Source organism: Conger conger, chromosome 5 (assembly GCF_963514075.1).
Source record: "Conger conger chromosome 5, fConCon1.1, whole genome shotgun sequence".
In the NCBI taxonomy this organism is placed as follows: Eukaryota; Metazoa; Chordata; class Actinopteri; order Anguilliformes; family Congridae; genus Conger; species Conger conger.
In genome coordinates this window covers 4772530-4797337 of record NC_083764.1, presented here as the reverse complement: position 1 = coordinate 4797337, position 24808 = coordinate 4772530, and the positions used below count along the sequence as shown (strand labels likewise).

At 44.8% G+C, this 24808-nt stretch overlaps 2 protein-coding genes across 2 annotated transcripts in view; one reads left to right on the top strand and one right to left on the bottom strand.

The window, feature by feature from the left end:
• Positions 1–109: 109 nt before the first annotated feature.
• Positions 110–1833, bottom strand: cimip2c (ciliary microtubule inner protein 2C). The gene is made up of 3 exons (XM_061241054.1): positions 1653–1833; positions 911–1184; positions 110–635 (listed from the first exon to the last, which is right to left on the bottom strand). The coding sequence occupies exons 1-3, from the start codon at positions 1724–1726 to the stop codon at positions 558–560; spliced, it is 426 nt and encodes a 141-aa protein (XP_061097038.1). The 5' UTR covers positions 1727–1833; the 3' UTR covers positions 110–557.
• Positions 1834–2254: 421 nt separating this feature from the next.
• otofa (otoferlin a) overlaps positions 2255–24808 on the top strand; it is a 103398-nt gene continuing 80844 nt past the window's right edge. Inside the window, exons 1-3 of the mRNA XM_061242002.1 lie at positions 2255–2635; positions 7519–7577; positions 24313–24401. Of these exons, the coding sequence (XP_061097986.1) occupies positions 2557–2635; positions 7519–7577; positions 24313–24401 (227 nt within the window). The 5' untranslated portion in view covers positions 2255–2556. The remainder of the gene's footprint in view (positions 2636–7518; positions 7578–24312; positions 24402–24808) is intronic.

Below are 24808 nucleotides of genomic sequence, written 5' to 3'. Positions count from 1 at the left end.
TCCTCTTGTTCCAGGCGCCAGGCTTGCGTACAAATCCCACAGCCTTGTTTCCATGAAGGTTACTTTCTCCATCTTCTTCAGAATGTAATCCAACTTGACAACATGGGGATATTGGTACATGAAAAACTTTTATTGTGAGCACATTACATGTGAACCCTGATTATTGGCGTCAAAGACAGACAGCCACACTCGGAGAAACTGCTATTTATTTGTTGAAACAAAGATGATTGCTCTTGAGACAGGCAGTAAACACACTCTGTTCTCAGACATAAGGACTAAATTGAAGGAACAATGTATTTGTAACACTCACCACAGTCTCGATTACGCTTTTCCTTTTTTTTATCTCGCTGTAAGTAGCTGCTATCAGACCAATTAGCGGCTCCCTGTGGTAGACGACTAGGAAGATTAAATGTGTATATTACAGTTAAAATGGTTCCTAGGATTCCTCCAACTGATAAAACGCAGTAAGATGTGCTGACAGTCCAAACGCAAACGCTCCAGGTTGAACTAAGTTTTATTTAAATCAGTCTCTTTAGATTGCTTTTACACGCTACTCTTCACGGCTCTGAAAAGTAGATAACTGGCAGTCTTGTCCCGGTCGTGTCCAGGTAGTGCTCCCTGTGCTTCTGCGCGAGCTGTGGGGAGAAGAGCCGTTAACCGAAGAAACGAGGGTACGAAAGATGGACCGTTAAACGGCATTTTAACCTGTCAATAAAAAGTCGTGTATCATTTGGGGTCATTTGTATCATTTCGGCTTTGTATCGTTCACGCTCAATTTCACATTCACAATTGAAAATGTTTCTTAATCTCCATACTGATAGAAACTACGACATAAAAATGTATTGACTGAAAACGCCTTCAGAACCGGACGTCCGCTCAGTAGGCTAGGTGATACCTGGCGGTGGCTCACCTGATCAAAGCGCTTCAAGTCGGCTTGTCTGTCGAAGTCCATGTTCTTCGTCGACCAGTAGGGGGAGTACGGATTCCTCTCCTGGCCGGGGGACGCGGAGCCCGGAGAGAGCCTCGGATTGTTCGCGTAGATTGACGGAAACATGTAGCTCAGGCTGTAAGGGCTAGCGCTGGTTGACATCGCCGTGCAGCGATAATCCTGAAAGTGTTTTTTGGTGGCGTTTCCAAACGTCTCTCCATATGAAAACTTCACTGTCGGCACATAGCCACCATATCTTTAGAAAAATATACACATACAGGCCAATGTTAATAACACGAACAGACAAGCATACCGTTTTGAAACGTGCAAACCTCTTATAGCCCATGTCCATTATGCTTTAGGGAATGTTACATGTGTTTTTTCTCGACAAAGCTTTCAAGACCATCCGCAAACTTGTTATAGCCCACGTTCATTAAGCTTTATGGAATGTTATATGTGAAATGTGATTTCACGACAAAGCTTTCAGTACCATGGTATATTTCAATGATATTGGGCAAAGACTTGTCAAGAGCGCGCAAAATTGTTTTTTCGGTTTCTTAGGAGTTGTTTCAGTACGCACTGAAGCAGCGTTGTCGTCTCCCACGCAACTATTATAGCAGATGTGATTAGACAATCATTGTTTGTGTAGTTTTTATATAGTCTAGCTGGGCCTACTGTAGGTGTTCATTACCTCCTTTACTAGCTCATAACACGATTCACTTACCCCGGCATCAGAGCGGGAGAAACGTAGATTGCATTGTCGTGGGTGAACAGAGTCCCGATGCTTCTCTGCGACATTTAAGGGGGTCGATGAAACCCAAAGAAACTTCTGAATTTGTATTGAGAATCGTCTGCGTGGGACGAAATGCTCTTCGACTTGAGATAAGTAGGCTAACCACCAGGCAAACTTCATACACTAATAGTACAACAAAGTGTTGCCAGGCAACTGCCCTTTTACGCGTAGGCTGGGGGGGGGGGGGGGGTGGTTTTCTGGCAAATCTCGGGATGTTACTTATTTCAAATAGGCTTAACTGCGGTTTAAAAACGTCATAATATGCTGTACATGCTTTTTACTAGAGTGATTCAAATAAACTATTGGTGTATGAAAAATGTGAATGAATGAATGGATAGGCTACTGGTTGCTAATTGGCTGAGCTTGTGCGCTTAGTAAAATGCTGAACGCTGCAAGGAAGTGTGGATGGTCGAGCAGCACGAATCTCAAGTGAACATCTTCAGTCACAACGATTTTTTTTTTTAAAACCCGACGCCCCCTATAGCACAAACTCCAGTATTTCCAGTTCACTTCTTAGCGAAAAGCCTGCTATAACAAGAGAGTCTCTCAGCATAGCGCACGAAACCAAGCCACACGACGTATAGCGGGATGAAATGAAAGCCGTTTAATTATTTATTATTTCTTTCTTTGGGCAGATAAAGCAGATGCTGCAGAGGAGGGATGGGAGCAGAATTTTTTTTCGTTTCATCAGGAAGAGAGCCACTGAAAATGCACCAGTTTCAGATTTGACTTAAAGGGAGAAGCCGTTATACGTAGCCTATGTATATCATCATCGTTTCTTCTCCTGAAATAAATTGTCGTTTCTCATCAAGTGGTGGACCTTCTCTCGTCTGCCATGGCTCTCGTTGTCCAACTGAAAAGGGTTACGGACCTTCGGGGAAAGGGAGACAGGATCGCTAAAGTGTCATTCCGAGGTACTAAGCTGTCTTATTTCGCCCTTTCATGTGTAATTGATTAATTGAAAGTTTGTTTTAACCGTTTGGCGCGCGCACGAGTTTGCCTGACCAGATTGCAGGCGGGTCGCCGTTGATTTTGCGGTCGGGATAAAAAACAACAACACCAACAACAAGCAAATAAACAAACAAAACATCTGGCTTTGGGAATACCGACACATTGACGACATAACGACGACTTTGACAAGTGTATTTGCCCGCTGTTGACTCACTTGCTTAGGCTGAAAAGTTGGGGATACCCGTGCCTCCGCAATGTCGCTGTAATACAAAATGAATCCTCATCCTTTTGGGAGGGGGCGATAGCTACGTAGAGTTGGAGACCATACCTGTATCATAGGGGACACTGTTACTCGTGTAATAAACAGACTAAAGTCTGCTCATACATTTTATGTGAAACGTTTAATTGAGAGGGTTTGACTGTGCACTAGTATCGCTATTAAATGTGTGCTTTCCTGATTAATTTTACCTCAACGGGACCAAATTGTCAGTGTCCTTATTGAAAGTTACCCAGTGCAACCTGTGTTGCAGGCTATTCAAGGTTAGTGGCGTAGGGTACGTGCTACGGTTGGACTTTTACGAAAGAAAGGGAAAACAGGTCGAGGTTTGACTCGTTGTAATTGTACGCATCCTCCCCATATTGGCTACTTCACTGAATATTGGCGTTTTGATTAAGGTTCCTATCTGACGTATTTTCCTGTTATTGTTGACGAATATAGATTGCCTAGATTTCAGGTGTTAGTTCTACTGTACTGTCGGTCCTCTACATATCTTCAGCCTGCCAGGGGAGGGTCTGCATGCGGGAGTTAATCGTGCAGTACCCCCTCCGTAAGAATAACAATCCTGTGTTTTTGTATATCTGCTGAAACGGTAGTGGGACATCCCCCCCCCCCCTCTCTCTCTCTCTCTCTCTCTCTCTCACTCTTTCTCCCTCTCCTCCATCTCTCTCTCTGTCTCTCTCTCCTCAATCTCTATCTCTCTATACATATCTCTCTCTCTCTCACTCTCTCTCTCTCTCTCTCTCTCTCTCTCTCTCTCTCTCTCTCTCTCTCTCTCTCGGCCGGTGTGTGGTGTTTGCATGTGGCTCAGGGTAACCGGTGATACAGGAATTAAATGTGAAGCAGGGGTTGATAGCTCAGCCCCCTATGAGGAGTGGGAATTCTGTGCTCTGTGTTCTGGAATTCTGTACTCTGTGTTCTGGAATTCTGTACTCTCTTTGTGTTTTGGTACTGGAGCGGGAATTCTGTGCTCTGTGTTCTGGAATTCTGTACTCTGTGTTCTGGAATTCTGTACTCTCTCTGTGTTTTGGTACAGGAGCGGGAATTCTGTACTCTCTCTCTCTGTCTCTGTCTGTCTCTCTCTCTCTCTCAAACTGTGTCTTGTATACATATGGATTTAGTTAAATATTAAATATTAATAGGTATATTAGAGAATGAAGTAAAAAAGCTGACGGGTATTAAAAACCAAGGCACACAGCTTTGTTACAATAAATACAGAGGGTTTATATTCTCAGAAGCAAATTAGAAGTTAATTAACTCTAATTGACTCGTCTCTAACAGAGCCAACACTAACAGTTTGTATGTCAGTAGGCAAAAGTTCTACAAAGTGAAAAGAGGTATTATGCATCATTAACTAAGAATGTATATACTATGATATTGTGATATTATACAGTGATTTTATAGAGGTCTTTAAGTTAGAAAATGCTTAAAACCCATTAAAGCAACCTCCTCTTTCCGCTGGCGGATTGATGTCTGGACCTTGTGACATTAAGGGCTCATAACCGGCCTGAGAAACCCACGCCTGACCTTCTGAGTCGTCCCGGGCTCGACACGACGCCCGCCCACGTCAGAGAGCCACTCCCGTTTCCCCACGGCGTGCGTTAGTGAAGGGCCAATGTCAGCCTTATGGCTTGTGCCTTGTGTCAGTCGTGTCAGGGCAACTGATACAATGGCGTGTCCTGCTGGTGTTGAGATTAGTCATGTAGCAACATGTACAGTCCCCTCCACGAGTATTGGAACAGCAAGGGGTTCCAATTCAGAATTCCTTTGTTTTTGCTGTTTAGACTGGAGACAATTGAGTTTGAGGTCGATAGATGCACGTGAGATGACAGATCCAAATTTCAGCTTTTGTTTCCTGGTATTTTATTGAGATTTGTGAAAAAAAAAAAAAAAACCTATGTCAGCGCTCTTGGTGAATGTTTTGCGGGCGTTTTAGGTGTGAAACGCAGGAGGAGAAGGCTGAGGCGTGCGGCACTCTGAGCTCACACTGTGCTGCTCGAGCTGCTCGTCCCCGCCCTCCTGGTCCCGGGAAAGTACCGGTTGTTGACAGGTCCGGAACGTTCTGCGTGTACCAGAAACAGCTGTCAGATACAGTAGGGCTGTCTGCTAATCAGCCGGTTTTCACCTCGACTGCCCCCGGTGTAGGAAGATAAGTTTCTATCAGAGTGAGTTCCCGGAACTGTGCAGTAACATGTAGCGCAGGGATTTGAGAATTCACGAATTTTCAAATCTCTGCACTGGGGACAGTCCTCTGCAAAGCGAATACATTTGTTCCTTCTGATATGACATTGTTCCTTGGATATAATAAACCCGGTTTATAAAAATGTTAGTTTACATGCTCTTGGGAGTATTATGATCACGGTAACTCATTATGTTGTACTAAAGAGGCAATATTATGATGATTGTAACTGATGGAATTGTTCTGAAGAGGGATTTAATGTGCAGCAGATCCACAGCCTGTGGGCATTCTGTATTGAGATGTATGTAAACATGGTGGGGTGCAGAATTGGCAGTGTGGTACAGTATGGAGTGGGTGTTGGACCTTTATCCGTCTGGTAATGAGGATGGGCAACTCGCCCACGCGTGGGTTATTTTCAGGGGAACCTCAGAGTGAAAAGGTTTGGGAAAATCTGAGCCGCACGATCGGTACCTGAGCACTAAACACCTGAGCTGGGTGGGAAACTCTTCTATACGAGGCCTCCTGTAGAGATCTGAATGTTTCAACTGTGGCAGAGCAAAGAAAAAAAATTTTTTTGGACATGATACAAGTGTCTTGGATGACAAAAAATGTTGCAGTGAAACTATTTTCAAAGATATTATTTTCTTTTTATTGAATGCCTTGTGGTTTGTGGGATTGTGGGACACAGGTCTTTGGTCTTACACGGGGAAAAAGTGCATTGGCAGATCTTAGGAATTGACCATCTGGTCAATCACCTGTTATCACCTGTGTTTGTGTTTACTGTAGGCGCGCAAACGACCACAAACGATTGGCTGATATTATATTTGTCACAGTGTTTTTAATACTGTTGGATTTCATTTAAAAAATGAAAACTACTGACAAAATAGAAGACTTATCAGTTACACATAATTACGTGTACACAGCACAACATGAAGATGAGCTCTTACTGCACTGACATTTAAAATCATCTTACCATGAAAACTAATTTATAAAATTTGGTCCAACACGATTTCTGGGGCCCTTCTGTCTGTGATATGAAAAATGAGATTGTTTTGATCCAGCCGTTTTCTTATGTGCTACTTTTAGTAGGCAGTATAATGCAGTGCGTGGCAGTGTGTTAGAAGGTAATGTGTAAAGTGATATTGTAATGGTATTGCACTGAGGATATTACCTGTCTGCTTTTAAGTAGAAGAGAGAATTTGAATAATCGTCAGAGGATATCACTGGAATGTGAATCTGCCTGTCTGAAGAAATAAGGTGCAATGATTACTTCTGCAACAGTAATGGACTCTGTTCCACTTGGTCTAGCACTGCACACATGAGACAGTTTTCTTTTCTTTTTTTCCCTCAGGTATTTTCCGAATGTGAATCACCTCAAATTAAATCTGAGAGACTGAACTTTAGCCACATATTTGCAGCCTATAGCCTAGTGGCTACGGTACAACTGTTGGGCCCTTAAGCTTGGCCCTTAACCCCACATTGGGGATTGACCCCTGCTTAATCTAATCTAACTGTAAGTCGCTTTGGATAAAAGTGTCAGCTACATAACTGTAATGTAATGTAATAAATAAATTGTTCTTGAGATTAAGACCATTAAGGCTCATGTCCCCTACTGGGGACAAGCATTAATTGCTGGGTCTTCAGAGAATAAATTATTACTGGGATCCCGACTGAAACAAGTCCCTGAGTGATCCTGTTCATGACTGTACTCCCCCACCCCATGGGGATCAGAGAGAGAGAGAGAGAGAGAGAGGGAGAGAGAGAGGGGGAAGAGGGAGAGAGAGAGAGGGAGAGAGAGGGGGAGAGGAAGAGAGAGAGGGAGAGAGAGAGGGGGAAGAGGGAGAGAGAGAGAGAGGGAGAGGAAGAGAGAGAGGGAGAGAGAGAGGGAGAGGGGGGGGGAGGGAGAGAGAGAGGGAGAGAAAGAGGGAGAGAGGGGGAGAGAGGGGGGGAGGGAGAGGGGATCAGGCAGTTATTGTTTCTTGATAGTATTGCACAGTGAAGGCTCTTCAGCTTGACTAATGCTAAACGTCATTAAAGGAGCTTGAGGCTGGTATTCATGACATCGGAGTCGGAGTTATGAGCATCAGGGCTGAGTTGTAGTTCATAATGAGCATGGTTGGGATATGGGCAAGGCAAATCTGACTCATGCTCCTATTCACAGATGTTTTTTGGATGATGTTGTTTAGTCTGTAGTCTCTTTGCAGCCCTGCTGGTGTCACTACACAGTGAAGAGAGAGGCGGGGGCTGGCATGCGCATCTTCAGAGCCCATTCTCGACCACTGTCCTCCAAACTGACGGAACATTACTAACGGAAGGTGTTTAGGGGGTTAGTGTATTTGCAGTGTTTAATTACCGCTGAGCTGATGTGCTGTCTTTGTTCCGTCCGACAGGGCTGTCCTTCTACACGCGTGCGCTGGAGAACTGCGAGGACGAGGCCAGGTTCGACGAGGTCAGTGCTCTCCAGGGTTCACAGACCCCCCTAACCCCTTGTTAAAATGAGACGTGGCGGCATTCTGACCCCTCATGATGTATGTCATTAGAATGTTTTCAGACGAACATTCTAACGCTGATGTCACAGTCACTGCTGGTGACTCTGAAAGCAGTGGAGTTCTAGAACCCGGACTTTGAATTCTGAACAAAATAACATTCCAAAAGACTGTCTGCTCTCTAATGCAAAGCTACTCACCTCTGCTTGCACACCCTTTCCTGTGAGACTGGTTTTCCCTGCTCCAGTTGCATTGAGGGAGGGAAAAGCGTTTAATTGACAGGATATAGAATTATTTATTGTTGTTATAGCACGGCATTCTGACTTATTGTAGAGTTCAGTGGAAATAGGACTCCTGGGAAACAACAAACGGTTTTCAAAACTCTTTTGAGTTTAGTAATGGGGTGTTCGGGGATGATGCCTTCCTAACAAACAGCCGCTGTAACTGCAAAGGTGCTCTGTGTCATACGTCCCTATTACCCATAATTCCCCTCTCAGCAGGAAAGATGCATTGCGCCCCTCATTAACCCTTTGCAGTTTGTTCTTATCGAGCACTTACCAAGCTGTGCGTAACATTTTTATTGTTTTAGCTCTGCACTCCAGCACACTGAATTAGTAATAAAACAGTGAATACGAGGTTAGGGTGTTGACCGTCAGCTGGAGCCTGAGGGTATTTACATCCATGGATGATCTTTAGCGGAGCAAAAGAAATAGAACAATTGGTGGTGCAGTTATTTCTTGGCCAGTTCTGAGACCAAAAACTGAGTCACCCTTCAAATACGTTCGCACGGCACCCACCGTATGCGTTTTCTCTTTCACCTGCGAGAGTGTGATATGTAAATAATAAATAATAAAAGCCGTTGTCTAAGCAGCACCATATTACAGCGGAAACGCTGATGCAACTCCAAAGTAAGAGATGTAGAATGGATCACAAGGAGCGCCAGGAGTAAACAAGGGGCTGGGAATCCCAACCGTTCCATTCTCAGGAATAAAGGTATAAAGATACAAATGCTTGTCATTCGGGCAGTACCCAATAGGTACATAACATTGTACCCCTTGCTTGGAAAACATACTCATCTGTACCCAAAGAGAACAATACTATACATTCAGGGTACATTTGTGAAATTTGATCCTTGAAATTTTGGATACCTGGACTTATCCCTGAGATTGTGGGGTTTTTGTGGTCTGGTTTGCTGGTTTTGTGGCTGATTTTGGTAACAGCCTACAGCCTCAGGAACGCTGGTTTGTTCATGTACGGTGTATTAAAGGCTGCTGTTGTCTCAGGAGCAGACAGGCTGCTGTTCCCCTGTCCAGGTGATCTCTTGTTGGGAGATTATGTCTGGTCTCTGGTGCATTCAGTCGATGGGAGGCTTGAGGAGAAGGGTTGGATTAAAGATCAGTGTAAGGACTGACAGCGCCTGTAGATTTCCTCCTGGGCGTGAAGCCGATCTAGCCCTTCTGTTTTCCCCATGGTCATAGACTCATTTTCAGCCGTGAATGCAGTTTATAAAATTCAGCAGGGGTGGAGTATGATTTGATTCCTTATAGGGAATTCTTGTACGGAGGACATTTTTGCATAATTCTTCCGATTAGGTAATTACCATCTTGCACTAATTTCCCCTGTATTACAAAATAAGTATGATATTGGTACTTGTAAAAAGTACAATATATATTCTTTACTATTTCTACAATTAAAAAAATTGGGCTATTATGCTGAATTCCCAGCTTAATAGTGGGACTAATTGCATAATACAGTGGCTCATAGAGTGAAAAGTAATTTACTCTATGCGGTCCCTGGGGTAGAATAGAGTTTTACTACACTACAGTCGATTGCAATCTACCAGGGCAATACACTGTTATTGCATTCCGGGTTTTTCCATATGGTACTGCACTGGGCATACATGAGGGGTCACATTTCCCAGTGTTCCGGTCGGACGTCGTGGCACGGTGTGTGTTGGGGAACATGGTTTTCGGGAACTGGGTAATGAGCCATTTTCATGGGGATCCGGGGGAGTACTTTGATCGTGCTGTTTCACTGTTCTCACGCTGATAGCGGAGGGTTTGGCTCCTTTGTTTTGGGCATAACCAGGAAGGCAGGCTAATTACTTCCCCGAATGACTCCGACCTCCCCCACTGCACCCTGAGTAAGACCTGTGTTTTCAGTTGCACTGTTAAGTGACGGATTTCACTTAACATCCCACTATTTTCGCACCATTCTTTGCAAACTTTAGAGTCTGTTGTGCCTGACAATCCCAGGAGACATACTCTGACATACTCAAACCACCCTGTCTGGCACCAACAATCACTTGAGCACGGTCAAAATCACTTGAATCATATTTTTCCCCATTCTGCTGGTTGATGTGAACATTAACTGAAGCTCCTGACCTGTATCTACATGATGGTATACATTGCACTGCTGCCACACGATTGGCTGATTAGATAATTTCATGAATAAGTAGGTGTTCCTAATAAAGTGCTCAGTGAATGTATATCAGGTACACTTTTTGGACATTAACGCGTTAAAAAGGAGTGAGAGAGGGGAAAGCATCACTCCATCCGAGGCTTGTTTTCCTCTTCATCCCCTCTTCCATCCTTCCTGTCTTCCTGTCTTTGGGCCTTAAGACTCCTAATGAAAAAAGCTCCGCTTGCGACCAGTTCAGCTTCAGTGGCTTTAATCTCAGTCGGCCGCAGGGCATTTTCAGAGCTGCTATTGCACCTATCCAGCGCCCTGCTGCTCTGCCCACGACAGGGCCCACAGAGATAACGCCTTATTGAGCCGTGGCTGGGGCTGGAGGCGGTTAAGCTGACGCCGGGTTATTGTTATGATTATTGTGGTGGTTGTTAAGAGGAGCGTTACTCTGGGGGGGGGGGGGTGGACCCTGGGTCTGAAGGCAGCCGTGGAGACCGTGAGGGAGGGGAGGGTTCCAGCTGTGTGGAGCTCCTACGAGGCAGCTGATATCTGTCTCCCTCTGTCACTCTCTCTAACTCTATCACTCTATCACTCTCTCTAACTCTATCACTCTGTCACCCTCTCTAACTCTATCACTCTATCATCCTCTCTAACTCTATCACTATCATCCTCTCTCTCTAACTCTATCACTACCATCCTCTCTCTCTCTCTCTCCCCCTCTATCACTTCCTCTCACTCTACCACTCTCTCACCCACTCTCTCTATCACTCTATCCCTCTCACCTGTTCTCTAATTCTCTCACTCACTCGCTCTCACCCCACTCGCTCTCTCACTTTCCCTCTCTATCTCTCTCCATCAACCCCTCTCTCACTCTCACCCGCTCTCTCCTTCTCTCGCTCTTTTCTTTATCTCTCGCTCATTCTCTTTCCCTCGCTCTCTCCGACGCACACACAGACTCCTTTATTTCTCCTCCTTATCTCCGCCACTCCCTCTCTCTCTCCTCCTCCCTCGTTCTCCTGTCTGAGTGCGGTACGCGGTGAATTGCACCCTGAGGACCAGTGCTCATGGGCCTGTTATATTGCAGCTGCCAGAAAGCTGAACTGTCTTCTGTGTCACACTCCGTGCCCCACTGTCTCTGATGTTTACCTGACTGAGCCCTCGTCTCCTCCTCCCCTATCCGTCTATGATCCCCCATCTATCCCCGAGGCCTAGCCTCTAGTCCCAGGGCTTTCGTAAGTCTGTGTGCTGAAATGAGTTCTGTCGTGCTTCAGGTGTCACAGAGGGTTGTGCTGAAATGGAAAGTGTCCGTGATTCATAATTTAGGATTAGCTTGTGTTAGGATCAGGCGTACAGTAACATCCCCACGCACACGCATGCACACACACACATAAACACACATACACACACATGCACACACAAACAAACTTGCACACACATACATACACACACACCCACGCGCACACACAAACATGCATACACACACACACACACACACACACACACACGCGCGCGCGCATACACACAAGCCAAACACATACACACCCAAACACACACACACCATGTTATGGTTAGGTCGAGCCTTCTTTGATTCTGGGAGAAAACATCCAATTAATTCTCTCTGTTTTGGAACGCCGTTTTAGAAAGGAGTTTAAAATAACGAGGCAAAGCCTTTTTTGTGCCAAAACTATATTTATAAACCCGCTTTAGACGCTGCTTCTGGGAATGGAACAGACTTCACTTTAATTAGGAGCACATAAAAGGTGAGAATGAGGGGGTCGTTTAGCTATTTATTTTATTTCCTGTCGAAATGGATTTTTTTGTGTCCGATGTTGCAGTCAGGGAACCTTAGTTGACTCTCAGTGCTGATCCCGGCTTCGGGGGATTCTCTGAGGCAGAGTTCGGTCCGTGATGGCTATGGAGGCTGAGACAGCGGAGCAACTGTGAGCCGGGAGAGGCTAGCCTCTGAAGCAGCGTAGCGCTGTGAGCTGGGAGAGGCTAGCCTCTGAAGCAGCATAGCGCTGTGAGCTGGGAGAGGCTAGCCTCTGAAGCAGCGTAGCGCTGTGAGCTGGGAGAGGCTAGCCTCTGAAGCAGCGTAGCGCTGTGAGCTGGGAGACGCTAACCTCTGAAGCAGCGTAGCGCTGTGAGCTGGGAGAGGCTAGCCTCTGAAGCAGCGTAGCGCTGTGAGCTGGGAGAGGCTAGCCTCTGAAGCAGCGTAGCGCTGTGAGCTGGGAGGGGCTAGCCTCTGAAGCAGCGTAGCGCTGTGAGCTGGGAGACGCTAACCTCTGAAGCAGCGTAGCGCTGTGAGCTGGGAGAGGCTAGCCTCTGAAGCAGCGTAGCGCTGTGAGCTGGGAGACGCTAGCCTCTGAAGGCAGCACTGCTGTAGCCCTGGGATGCACTCACAGGAAACGCGGCTGTCGAGCTGAAGAAATGAGCTGAATCTCCAGGCCTCCTGTGATTGGGCTAATTTCCCTGCCAGTTTCTCCCATTGGTGCATTTCAGGCTGACTGTTCATATCAATATCATGGAAAAGCAGAATTTTATACTCGTTATGTCCTATCAAAGTTTGTGTCAAATCATCTGTGAATGTAGCTGCTATTCACTACTGCTGGGATAGTGTTCATTGTCAGGCTGCTTTAGAATGAGTGAAATGGAATTTGCAATGAATTGATTTTAAAATTAATTTTACCAGTGTGGTCACTGATCATTTTTCTATATAAAAAAAAAAAAGTACTTCAAAATCTTTTTTTTTATTGAACAAAAATTCTCAAACAGAACGTTCAACAGTCATTGAATCATCAACATAATCGTCATTTAAATGAACATGTTAACATGTATAACATGTATTTTCACTTGGACTGTGTGCAAAGAGTTTAAGGAACCCTGGTGTACAATGTTACCAGTGCTGGGGATTGGTGTTTGTATGGTCCAGAGAAAAGACTGCCCCCTATAGGCCTGTACAGACATTGCTGGAGAAAAAGTCTAGTTTTAGCTTCAGGACAGGAGCCTTACAGGACAAAATGGCCGCCAGCGATGGTGCTGTGTGAGCTGTGGGATCCTGTAAACCTGCTGTCTCAGGAGGAGGAGCAGAGTGGACGCTCAGCCTCGGGAAATCACATTACATCCAGAGAGCAGATGCACTTAACCACTGCGACTTCCGCAATCGCGGGAGAACGTACTGTAAGTGCTTCCACTTCAGTGTTAGGAGCAGCGCTTAAACGCTCACAGACACTCAGTCTAACTTTCTCCTCAACTTTTAAGCTATTTGGGGTGTGCTTGTGTATGTGTGTGTGTGTGTGTGTGTGTGTGTGTGTAGGTTAAATCTAACTGCAGCCTGCGTTGCGCTCAACCTTGACAACCTGTTAGTAAGCAGCACTTCACAAAATTGAAGATTGGCAGATTGATCAATGTTTCTCCTGCTAACATTTTGAGATTGTGTAATAATGTTGGAGCAATGGGGAGTTTCAAGTCAAACTCATCCGCGATCTGGACAGGTTGAATGGTGCACATTTCAGTGACTTTTCTCCGACTCCTCAGTGCTCTATGTGCTGTATTGGTAAAGCAGGCTGGGTTAAAATGGCTCCCAGCTAATGTAAAAAAAATGAATAACCTGAGTCAGCCGCGAAGCCGTTTCTACAGACAGGATGAAGTCACAGCGGGGGTCACATGACTGAGGATGGGCCTCCTGTGACCAGCAGAAGCCTGCAGGTCAGGAGTTAAGTGTGTGTGTTAATCACGCTCGGTGTGTTATTGGGGGAGATGGCAGAACCCCCCCATCCACCCCCAGGCTTCCTGTAATCCGCAAAAGAGGAGGATCCCCCCCCACTGTCCCAGCGGCTATAGGGAGGATCTCCTCTTCAATAATTCACAGGAAGTGTTTTCGAATGGAAGCGTCAAGCTGGGAAGTTGGGAATTCTGATGTGGTTGAGAATCCTCATCAGCGCCCCCCTCCCCCATACCCAAAGCCCCCCACCCTCTTGAAGGCAGTGAATTTTGCATAATTTAGAGGAAATAGCCGTTGGAGCCTCTGTAACAGGATGGCAAGGCGAGCCTCCCTGTGATCGTGGCAAGGCGAGCCTCCCTGTGCGAAACCATTGCCAGCCCAACACCACCAGCTGGTCTGCTGGCCAGAGCTGGCAGTTATAAAGTAAAGATTCTTCCCAAATTTAGCTATGTTGCGAATAGAAATGTCCAGTTAACTCTATGAAAGGTTTTTCCGCTTCCAGGGAAGTGATTATTGCTTTTAAACTATGTTGATTGTTGACATTAATTAAATTAAATAGCCTGTGCATATTGTTTCATGAATGTCGTCCTTTGATAAATCCAGTTTGGTCGGGATGAATTAAGATTGGGGTGACTGTTTCGATTCTGGTGGCTAAAGCTTCGCTAATTATTTTGATGATTTTATAAAGTGAAGATTGACCGTGTCACTGCGTTCAGAATAGCCCGTATTTGCCTGCACAGCGCAGACTGTGTGCGACACCGCCTGTATGCTCTGGAGGAAGGTCCTGAGGCGAGCGTTTGCTTTATTTCACAAGCGGAGGTTCTGAGTTTCTCCCTTTCTCCGGCTCCTGGAGGGCCGGTCTCCCCGGCGGGTCTGTCTAAACGCCTCTCTGTGCTCTTTGATTTCGGGGCCACAATGAGAATAAAAGGCATCCACCCACTGCCTTGCCCACGCCATTACAACCTACCTCATTTCCATTTCAGCTTCTCACCGTGCAGGCACGGTCCTTGAGTCTCAAAGCCAGCACTTTACGTTCTTTTAGGATTAATTCTCTGAGGAATCCAGTTGTTACCGGTTTAATTTTAAATTTTTTTACTTTTGTGGTTTAGTCTGTGGCTTTTTTCCTCATTGAAGAAATTCTGTAGCCCTGAGAGAGTTGAATCACTATGTGCTGGAAAGCTCTGCAGCATTTTTAGCTGAAGCTTAAAGATCCAAATGTTTCGGCATGCTGCCTTCATCATTGAAAAACATGAATTAATTTAAAATGTTGTGAGACACATTTGAATAAGTTCCTAGCTGAGAAATTACCAGAACCTGCTGTTTATACCGGTATAGCCCACTTCAGCCCTCATTGATTTTGAATAATCAATATTTCATAAATAATAGCTTCGTTAAACATGTTTTTTCTTTTTTTTTTCTTTCCCGGAATATGGGAAGCAATCATTATCACCACCAAATGGCAGGAACAGATTGGCAGCTAGATGCTCATTACATTCTGTGCTGAAATGGATGAATAGCTCTTCATTACATTACAGTCCTGCTCTTTTCACTAGAGAGACACAAACACGGATGTGCAAAATGCAGCAGTGTAGTAGGTAATGCAGTATAGTATAGTATAGTATAGTGCAGTATAGTATAGTATAGGGCTGAGTCTTGCGATGTAGAGGTTGCAGGTTTAAGCCCAAAGTGGAACACTGTGAAGAAAGCAGCTGTGACATTAATAATGAAAAGGTAAATCAGTAAAATGCAGTATTTTAATGCTAACGGTCATGCAAAGGTCAAAGGACAAACAACTAAACATGTCAGATAGGGTACAATTAATATATGATTGGATGTAAGTCCAGCACACAAGGTGATGCTTACTCAAAATTCTTAATGGTCACAGGATCTTTTGGACAGCAATTCTTTCGTTCTCATTACTGCCATATGCTTTAGATGAGACCTAATTTCTAAAATTGGCTTAGCCATATCGCAAGTTTTTGGGTTATAATTAGCTTAACAAATGCAGTTACAGTGACCGCATTTCACCACTAGGTGGCAAATGGAATGAACGAGGAAATGAGTCAAAGTAGTCACCACCCCAAATAAGTATGTTTGTACTCCCTCTTTTAAACCCGAGTAAAAAACAGCAACGGAGACAACAGATAACTAAATTGCTCCAGCAGGTGTTGTGATCAGTTGTAACGAATGCCAGTAGACTGTTGGCCCTCCATGACCCATGGTTGGTCTCCCCTACTCTACAGTGTAAAACAACATTTCAGCACCATGGACAGCTCACACAGACAGAAATAAGCAGGGCTGCCCAACCCTGTTCCTGTAGGTTTTCACTCCGACCCTAACAAAGCACACCCCATTCAACAGCTAGAGCAGGGCTGCCCAACCCTGTTCCTGGAGATCTAGTTGAAGTGAAAACCTACAGGATGGTAGATCTCCAGGAACAGGGTTGGAGCCCTGCTCTAGCTGTTGAATGAGGTGTGCTGTGTTAGGGTTGGTGTAAAAACCTACAGGACGGTAGATCTCCAGGAGCAGGGTTGGGCAGCCCTGCTCTAGCTATTGAATGAGGTGTGCTTTGTTAGGGTCGGAGTAAAAACCTACAGGACGGTAGATATCCAGGAGCAGGGTTGGGCAGCCCTGCTCTAGCGTGTATTTCACAACATCGCCCCCATGGGAATCCACAGGCATAAGTCTTGAGGCTGAGCTGGCCTGTGTGCTCACGTGCTGCTGTGTTTTTAAGACTGCTGCTCAATTAATACATTTACATTTCAACAAGATGTAACTCCCCCAGTGAGTGTCACTGAGCCTGGGCCACAGCAAAGCACTCTCCTTATGCAGAGTGAAATGCACTCATATAAACATGTTGTACAGTCAGGGGCTTAATGAATGCACAAACAGCACCCCTCAAAGAAGGATCGGCTCGCCATTCCAGTTATGTATCGCGTGGTGCATCTCATTCATGCTTCTTCCTCAGAACAAGGTGTTGCAGAAAGGAATAGCAAAGTCCGCCTGCAATAAAAGCTGTTTGAATGGAAGGGGCGACAGGAATCTGGCCAATGCCCAAAAGATAAAACCAGCAGCAATTATCCTGCTGATATGAAAACATATGGTAAAATCAATTCTATATTTGTTTGCAATGCAATTTATATATTCCATTGGGTGGTCACACATTCTATTGGCTACTTGGTTTAATGGATAAATCTAGATAAAAGCACTGATTGAAGTGTGTATTGTTAGAACTATAAGTGTGACCTTGGCTTAACAAAGCACACAATTTGGCACGGTCCAGACACAGTTATGCATAGATGTGTTTCCATTCTTATAAGAGGCTGTTGTTTCTTGTCCATATACATTTATTTAGGACTTTTACAACCCATAGTGCCTGTGGCAACAGTGTGACAATAAAAACCATTATGACTGTGTAGTGCTGAGAAGGACGGTACTGAAATGGGCACAGCTGAATCAGTTGAATCAGCACTGAAATGAGAGGTGATGTAATGTACAGTAGTCCTGTGGCCCAGTTGGTAGAGCATTGCAATATCAATGCAAATGTTTTGGCTTTGATCCCAGGGTACTACATATCCTGAAAAATGCATGCATTCATTCGTACTGCATGCTTCGGATGTAAGCGTGTGCTAAGACGCATGTCTTTTGTGTACATTGGGCTATTCTATGTGGCAAGACTTTAGTGAGTGGATGAGATGCAATGTCCTGCCTGGGAATTGCACCCGTCTTGTACGCTACATCCTACAGAGAGCCACAGGGTGTGCTGGTTTTTGTTGTTACTCAGCACTTAATGGATCTATTAAAGCAGTTAATTACACAGATAACTCACCTCACCTGGTTTCGTGGGTCGGAATCGGTCGCTGATTTTAAGGTGAAAACTAAAACCAGCCACACCCTGCAGGTCTCCAGGACCGGGGTTGCTGACCCCTGGACTAACCGGTACCGGGTCCATTACCATGACAACAAAGCACCATCCTCCTCGCCTGCCCCAGGCCAGGGGCAGCCCAGAACTTAGAGCCAAAATTTTTGGGGAGACGCTGGGTTTTTATTGGATAAGTCAATATGATGGATATATCAGTGTATGTTGGGGAAGGCGAGAGAGGGGGGGAGGATATATTGTGAGAAAACAAATTTATGAAATCACCTGCTTTTGGAGGTGGAAAAATATCATTATGACAACATCAGCGATACCATAGAATAGAACGGAATAACTTTGTTCCCCCTGGGGGGGAATTCAGAAACATAAAGTACAGTTATGGTGTTTCCTCCAACGTAATGGGGCTGAACACGGTGACTTAACGACCCTGGTTCTGCTAGATCGCACCAAGCAGAGCTTAATTGTATCGCCTCGGGGAACACGACTGTGAAGAACTGTGGGTGTGGATGACTGCATATGGCAGGTTAAGATTGGCACAATATTGAGAAGTATTGTGAATGGTTTCTTTTGTTATGTTGCCAGTTATTGTGCAGCTGTGAAAGGGATATGAGTGTGGAAGGCCAGCTCCACAGAGCCGCAGTCTTACAGCACCCTCATTAAAAAGCGCTCTGTCCACATTGAGAAATTGCAGCACTTATTATAAGCCTTTGTGTCAGTTTTATGGAAAACATTTTTTTTATATATATATATAAAATTCCAAGACCGTGTTCTAGAACTCGGTTGCTTTCGATTACCAGCAGTGATTGTTACATCAGCAGTAGAATGTTCTGTCGGGAGCATTCTAATCACAGAGAGGCAGAGCAGAGCGGAACACCGCCTCTGTGTTCAAAGTTCCTTTTCGTGCCGATTTTATTGTGATGTCACAGGTCCCTCTGCAGAAACCCCCACAGCCTTTCTGCAGAACTCACCCAGTAATTTCCTCTCTGTTATATCAATGTCAGCACTGGGTTATTGATATTTCTGTCACACAGATTTACTGTGGTCAATAACATAATGGTGCAACACAGAGACTGAAGAACACCCAAGGGCCTGATGAAAGGGGTGTGTGTTTGCGTGTGTGTGTATGTTTCAATAACGCCACAGTGGCTTTTCTGTATCACTTCCAATATCGAGTTTATGGCATGGTAAATGTTTTGCCCTATTTGCGAAAGATGACTTTTCATCACCAAGGTTGATTTCCCCCCTTAGGACAGATGATGCAGGGCAGAATGATGTGTGCTCTTTCTCGGAAATATGTCAATATGCAATACACACACTCTCAGAAATAAATGTACAAATGCTTGTTGCTGGGCCGGTACCCTTATAGGTACATAAAACTGTAGCCCTAGCAAGGAATATATTATTCATTTGTATCAAATGTGCTCATTTATCCAGCACAGAGAACATGACTGTTTGGGTAATTTCATCCTTGAAGAACAAAAAATTACCTCCACTGTGTCTTTATTTCTGAAAGGGTGTGGAACGCAGTCTAAATGGATACGTAAACCGTCTCTCTGCGCTGCAGAGCGTGTTTCCGCGGAAATGACAGAGCGGCTCTTTAAGGGCTGAGATCACCTCGCCGTCTCGCCTGATTGGCTGATGACCTGCGGGGGTCCCTGCCGCGCGCCGCCGGGTTGGGCTCGTTTCGGAGACGGGGATCGCCGGGTTGGGTTTCCGCAGTTCCGCGCCGTGGCATCACCATCTGTGTGCGATTACGGCCGGTCCCGTTAACACGACACGGGCGGTATCCCCCCCTGCTCACCCGCCCCAGCCTGGCTGAGTAGCGCCCCATCCATCATGTCCTGCCAACCCCCCCTCCCAAACCGGTCCTCCCTAGACTACCAACCCCTTACAAATCCCACGCCGGTCACGGTACTTAACAGACCCGGGTCAAATATGTCAATGTTTAGGACTCAAAGACTTCTCTGTGCTCGATTGATCTTGCCTGCTGCGATTGAGGAGCCCGGGAGCTCCAGAAGGGGTTTGCACCTCTTCTGACAGTATTTCATAGGTTCTATCACGCCAGACATGTACGAAGCGATCACGCCAGGCGTGTACAAAGCGTAGAAAAGGATTCGAATCCTAAGCGATTGTGTGTCTCACCCAGGCCTCTGATTAACGCACTCAGTGGTACTCCCGGGATGATCTGAGTGGGGCTGTCAGTGAGACACGAGGGGGGGAATTTGCTAATGGTTCCTCCCCTCCAGCCAAAGACGCATAGATCTTTTCGGTCTGGGAGAAAGGATAATTATTCCGCATTATTTCGACTGAGGAACAATTTGCGGAACATGCTGCTCTTCTATCTTGCCCGTGACAGCAGATGTTTTTTTTTTTTTGTACCTGCTTGTAAATGTTTCAAGCACTGATGTACTGTGAAGTTCCCTGAAAGTTCCTTATCTCTAAGTCTGGAGGAATATTGCTTTGAAAGGTCTTGAAATATCATTTATTTTGTTACCCCAGCAAAAAAAAAAAAAAAAAAGTAATTCAAACTGAATTGAAAATGAAAATTCATGTTATGTCTGAGTCATCAGAAATGCTTGCAGCGTTAAAGAAATCTGCCATTTCAACACTTTCCATTTGCAGCATTGCTAACCATCTGGGGATGTTGCCGGTAGGTTTGTATGCAACATCCCCGGAACATTCTCCTGTGACATTGACAGAGCCTATCCGGAACCCTGCTTTAACACAGGTTGGGTGAATGATCTGGTCACACTTCACAATAAGGTTCCATGAATTGGTGACTAACTACGACTGGGAAGTTAGTCTGTGCAGCCCTGTTAATGTATTTGTACATCATTAATTCATGTTAAGAACTACATTAGTTATCACCAATTCATATTGGAATGAAAAAGTCAGTTCATGTATTTGTTAATGGTTTACAAATTATACGTATCCTATGGTTTGCTAATGTATGAATATCATGTAACAAATATGGTCGTTATTTGTTCACAAATGAAAAGTTCAACTAATTTAATGCTTGATTAATGTACTTGTCCATCATTAATTCATGATTAACAACTACAATAGTTAATGCCGATTCACAAACCTTGTAACGTGTGACTAGGGATCTATCCGGAATGTTCCAGATAGCTAAACATTCTCAAATTTGTTTTGTTTTGTTTGTTTTGTTTCCCTCTCGAGCTGTGCCCTGTTTTGCACCGTGGGCGACACCAGCAGCAGCTGTGCTGGTAGGGGAAGCCGATTAGCCACTTCCCACTGCGTCTTCCCACTTTTTAAACGTCCGTGGGGGGATTGATGTGTAATTAGCCGTGGTGGTGTGTTTCTCCGGGCTGTGGGGGGGCTTTTCTCCGAGTTCAGCGGTGTGGAGCGTGCCGGCAGCTGGTTGGCTGTGTGGACGGCCCTGCCATATGCCCACCGCAGGAGTCTGCTTCTCCCATAGGGTGATGGATCACCCCTATCAGCACTCAACCGTCCAATCATAACCCCTCCCTCACGCATAATAAATCAGACCCCACCCCCCCCGGGAGAAAAGCTGTGAAGCATCTGAGACACGTTCGTAAAAGCTAATTACACTAAAATACTTAAATATGCCTACTTTAAAGTGAAGCTGGTTTTAATCCATGCCATTACTTCAACATGAAATGGCTTAAACCTGAGGACTGGTAGAAAAGCATGTCAAAGGAAATTGTCCACCCCACTCCACCCACCACAGAATCGGTTTTGAGTTTTTTTTCCCCAAATTGTGCGGAAGGCGGAGCCAAGCTGAAACAGCGAGATCGGTTACTCGTTAAACAGCCTCTGAGTACCAGCTGACACCTGCCACTCACCGTAAAGGCAAAATGCTTTTTTTTTAATCTCCTGGAACGGGATCAAATCACATCAGTCAGCATGTCTGTCTCATCAAAGCGTGCCGTCAGAGTTTGCTGAGTAGCTGAGGTCCATCTGGAGTCCCCTGGCTGGTGAACAGAAACTCAAATAAATTGTTATCCTGTTTGAAGAGGGGTCACTTACCTATTATGTAACTTAGCTTGTCACTTACCTATTGTGTAAGAGTGTTTAGCTCCTCAATAATTGAGTATGTAAACTCTTGCCTGCTTACAGTACCTTACCAAATTACCTTGCAGAATCTTATTTAATGGATTAGAATTCACTTCCTCTTTTAAGGTGTGAGATCACAAATATACTCATTGAGCATGCAGACGTGGTCAAGAGGTTCAGCTGTTTTTCAGACCAAATGTCAGAATGGGGAAGAAATGTGATCTAAGTGACTGTTGGTGCCAGACAGGGTGGTTTGAGTCTCCTGTGATTTTCACGCCCAATTGTCTCTAGAGTTTGCAGAGAATGGTGCGAAAAACAAACAAAAAAATACAAAACCTCCAGAGCAGTGCAGTAGTTCTGCAGACAGAAACAACTTGTTAATGAGAGAGGTCAGAGGAGAAGGGCCAGACTGGTCAAAGCTGACAGGAAGGTGACAGTAATGCAAATAACCACACATTAAAACTGGTATGTAGAAGACTGTTGAAAAATTCCAAAAACATTCCAAAAATATCTGTTAACTTTAAACTTTTAGCTTTTAACTTTTTAACTTTAACTTTAAGCAGTTAACAGAGATGCCCCCTAGCTTTTTTTTCCTTAGATATGGAGCTTGCAAAGCTTGCCATTCCACAGAAGAAGTTCCTGTGATTTATCGTCTGAAGAAGTGACTGTAAATTTGGCAGCTTACCAAATGCTCTCGGCATCTATCACTCCTCACTCTATCTGTCTTTCTCTCTGAATTTAGTCTGGATATCTATTTTGCCCAAATCTGCAACTTTCAGTGTATAGTTACTTGTGCTTCTCTGGGTAATTAGGTAATAATGATGCCTGTTGAAATATAGGGAAAAAGAGTAGCAGTTTCCTCAAAATGGCACCAGATAATATTAAACCATCCATCACTGTCAAGGGCTGGAACCTATCCCACCATGCTTTGGGGGAGAGGTAGGAATCCTATTTAGACGGGTTACCAATCCATCACAGCCAGACATTATATAAAAATGATAATTAAAGAACAACTTTGAAAAATATTGTTATGATTTGTATTATCCTTATACTGCAATGTAGATGGTAAGCGTCAAACGTCCTGCACACAGTGAAATATCCAGTGATTCAACACTAACAGAGTGCACTTGGATGCATTTTACTGTGTCGATTAACACAGTGGATAAACAGGCTATGTGACTATTCCCAGTCGTGCTTGCATTTCAAACTGAAGCCAATGTTTTCCGGCTGTAAAGCTATTCTCGTAAGCCGGTGAAGGACACTGGGCAGCTGGTTCGCTGGACCCTGATCCAATGAGCTTGTTGCTTATTCATTTACCCAGTCATGTCGCATGTTACTAGAGACCGCAGAAAGAATAGCCCTTTGAAAGTCGGGTTCTTTGGAATGTTCTTTGTTTTCAGAATTCTAAGTCAGTGTTCTAGAACTCCTCTGCTTTCATAATTGCCAGTAGTGATTGTTACATCAGCATTAGAATGTTCAGTGCACAGTATTGTAATCACATGATACTATGAAAAGGAACTGCCTCTAATATGCCAAATGAATCAACATCTCTGTTTGGCTTTCATTCATAATTCAAAATCTGTGTGTTGTTTCACCACGAGCCCAATGCGGGGAGCAGTGATGAAAGAAATCAAAGTTAAACAGCTCCCTTTGATTAATGGCTTTCCCAAGGCATACTTTTATTTGCTAATCAAATTGGAGGGCAGTTGATGATTTGAATCGATGCCCAAAGCAAGGTATAGAAAACAGTTTATACAAGCTAATTCTGTATGACTTGGGATAGCTTTGTATATTCCTCTGTGTGTATGAAGTTTTCCACTAATTAATGTTTGGCGTCATAGCGATGTGGAGTATTTTTCACTGGGATTTATTCTGCAGTCGGGTGGTCTGTTGCAGATTCTAATTTCTGTACAGCTGGACGCTAATTAAAGCTGTAAAATTGAAGTGCTTAGCTCTGGGGCACAGCAGAAGGGCCACACTAGGATTAAAGCTTGCAACCACCAGAGCAAGCCCGGCTTCCTATTGGCTATGCCGTGCTGTCTGCCTTGCCCACTTCTCTGAAGCAGTTATGATTGGCCTCATGTTGCTGAGCATGTTCTCATCGACATGCTCAGCAAACCCTGAACGTTCTACATTGACCAATCAACGCACAGCAGTATTACTGCAAACTGACATTAGATCTGAAGAGTTGGGCCTTCACCATTGTGCCAGGTGTTCAACGACAAAAGAAGAAAAAAAAAACAGAACGTTGCGTTTGTTCCCCTTTTAAAATAACAAATTGAGTCGTTTAATGAACCAATTTAGGCAGCAATCATCAAATCTGGACCTGAAATCCAAATCCAGTGTGTGGATGGGCCCCATGGTCTGGTATCGGTCAAGGCTCTATTCCAGTATGTGGATGGGGTCCATGGTCTGCTATCTGTTAATACTCTGTTCCAGTGTGTGGATGGGCCCCATGGTCTGGTATCTGTTAAGGCTCCGTTCCAGTGTTAGCATCTTGTCACAAACCAATGAGCCCTGCTAGTTGACTGGGCGCTGACCATGACCCGTGCTGGTTGAATGGGTGCTGACCTGATTGTTTGGTTGATGTTGTTCATTGAGCCATTCACCAGTCAATCAATAACTTGTACCTCTATCTCTCCCCCCCCCACAGACATTCAGATGGCCAATCGCGAGTAAGATTGATGGCAACGAGATGTTGGAGATTCAGGTCTTCAACTACAGCAAAGTCTTCACAAACAGGTCAGTGGCACACGTGTTTGCTCCCAGCTGAAATTGAGTTTGAGGATACGCTGTTCCCCTTGGCATTGGCTCTTGTAAATTTCTCAGCCAAATTCATTAATGAATACCTCCACACTTCCAGGAAGAAGCTAGATAAATCAATCCAGATTGTTTTTTGATGTTGCTTCCTGCATCTTCCAACTGAAGATCTTATTGTGAGGAGCTGCTGAATGTCATTCAACCAAAAGGCTTGCACTCGTTTTGGGTCTGGATTAGCTGCAGTAGGTATTAGGACAGGGATCATCAACACACGGTCCTCGAGGGCTGAGAACTGCTGGTTTTCCACCTTCACTTTACCTGGGAGGCAGGTATGAAGATAGTCTGGCCAACCAGTGGCACTAATTGTTTAGGAGTAAAGAAAACTAGGC

What these genes read in the sequence shown, in the direction of transcription:
- cimip2c (XM_061241054.1), bottom strand. Translation starts at nt 1,726, where the DNA reads ATGTCGCAGAGAAGCATCGGGACTCTGTTCACCCACGACAATGCAATC. An exon ending in TCTCCCGCTCTGATGCCGGG is followed by an intron (nt 1,185 to 1,652) that starts GTAAGTGAATCG and finishes ATTTTTCTAAAG; the next exon opens with ATATGGTGGCTATGTGCCGA. An exon ending in ACTTGAAGCGCTTTGATCAG is followed by an intron (nt 636 to 910) that starts GTGAGCCACCGC and finishes TTCTCCCCACAG; the next exon opens with CTCGCGCAGAAGCACAGGGA.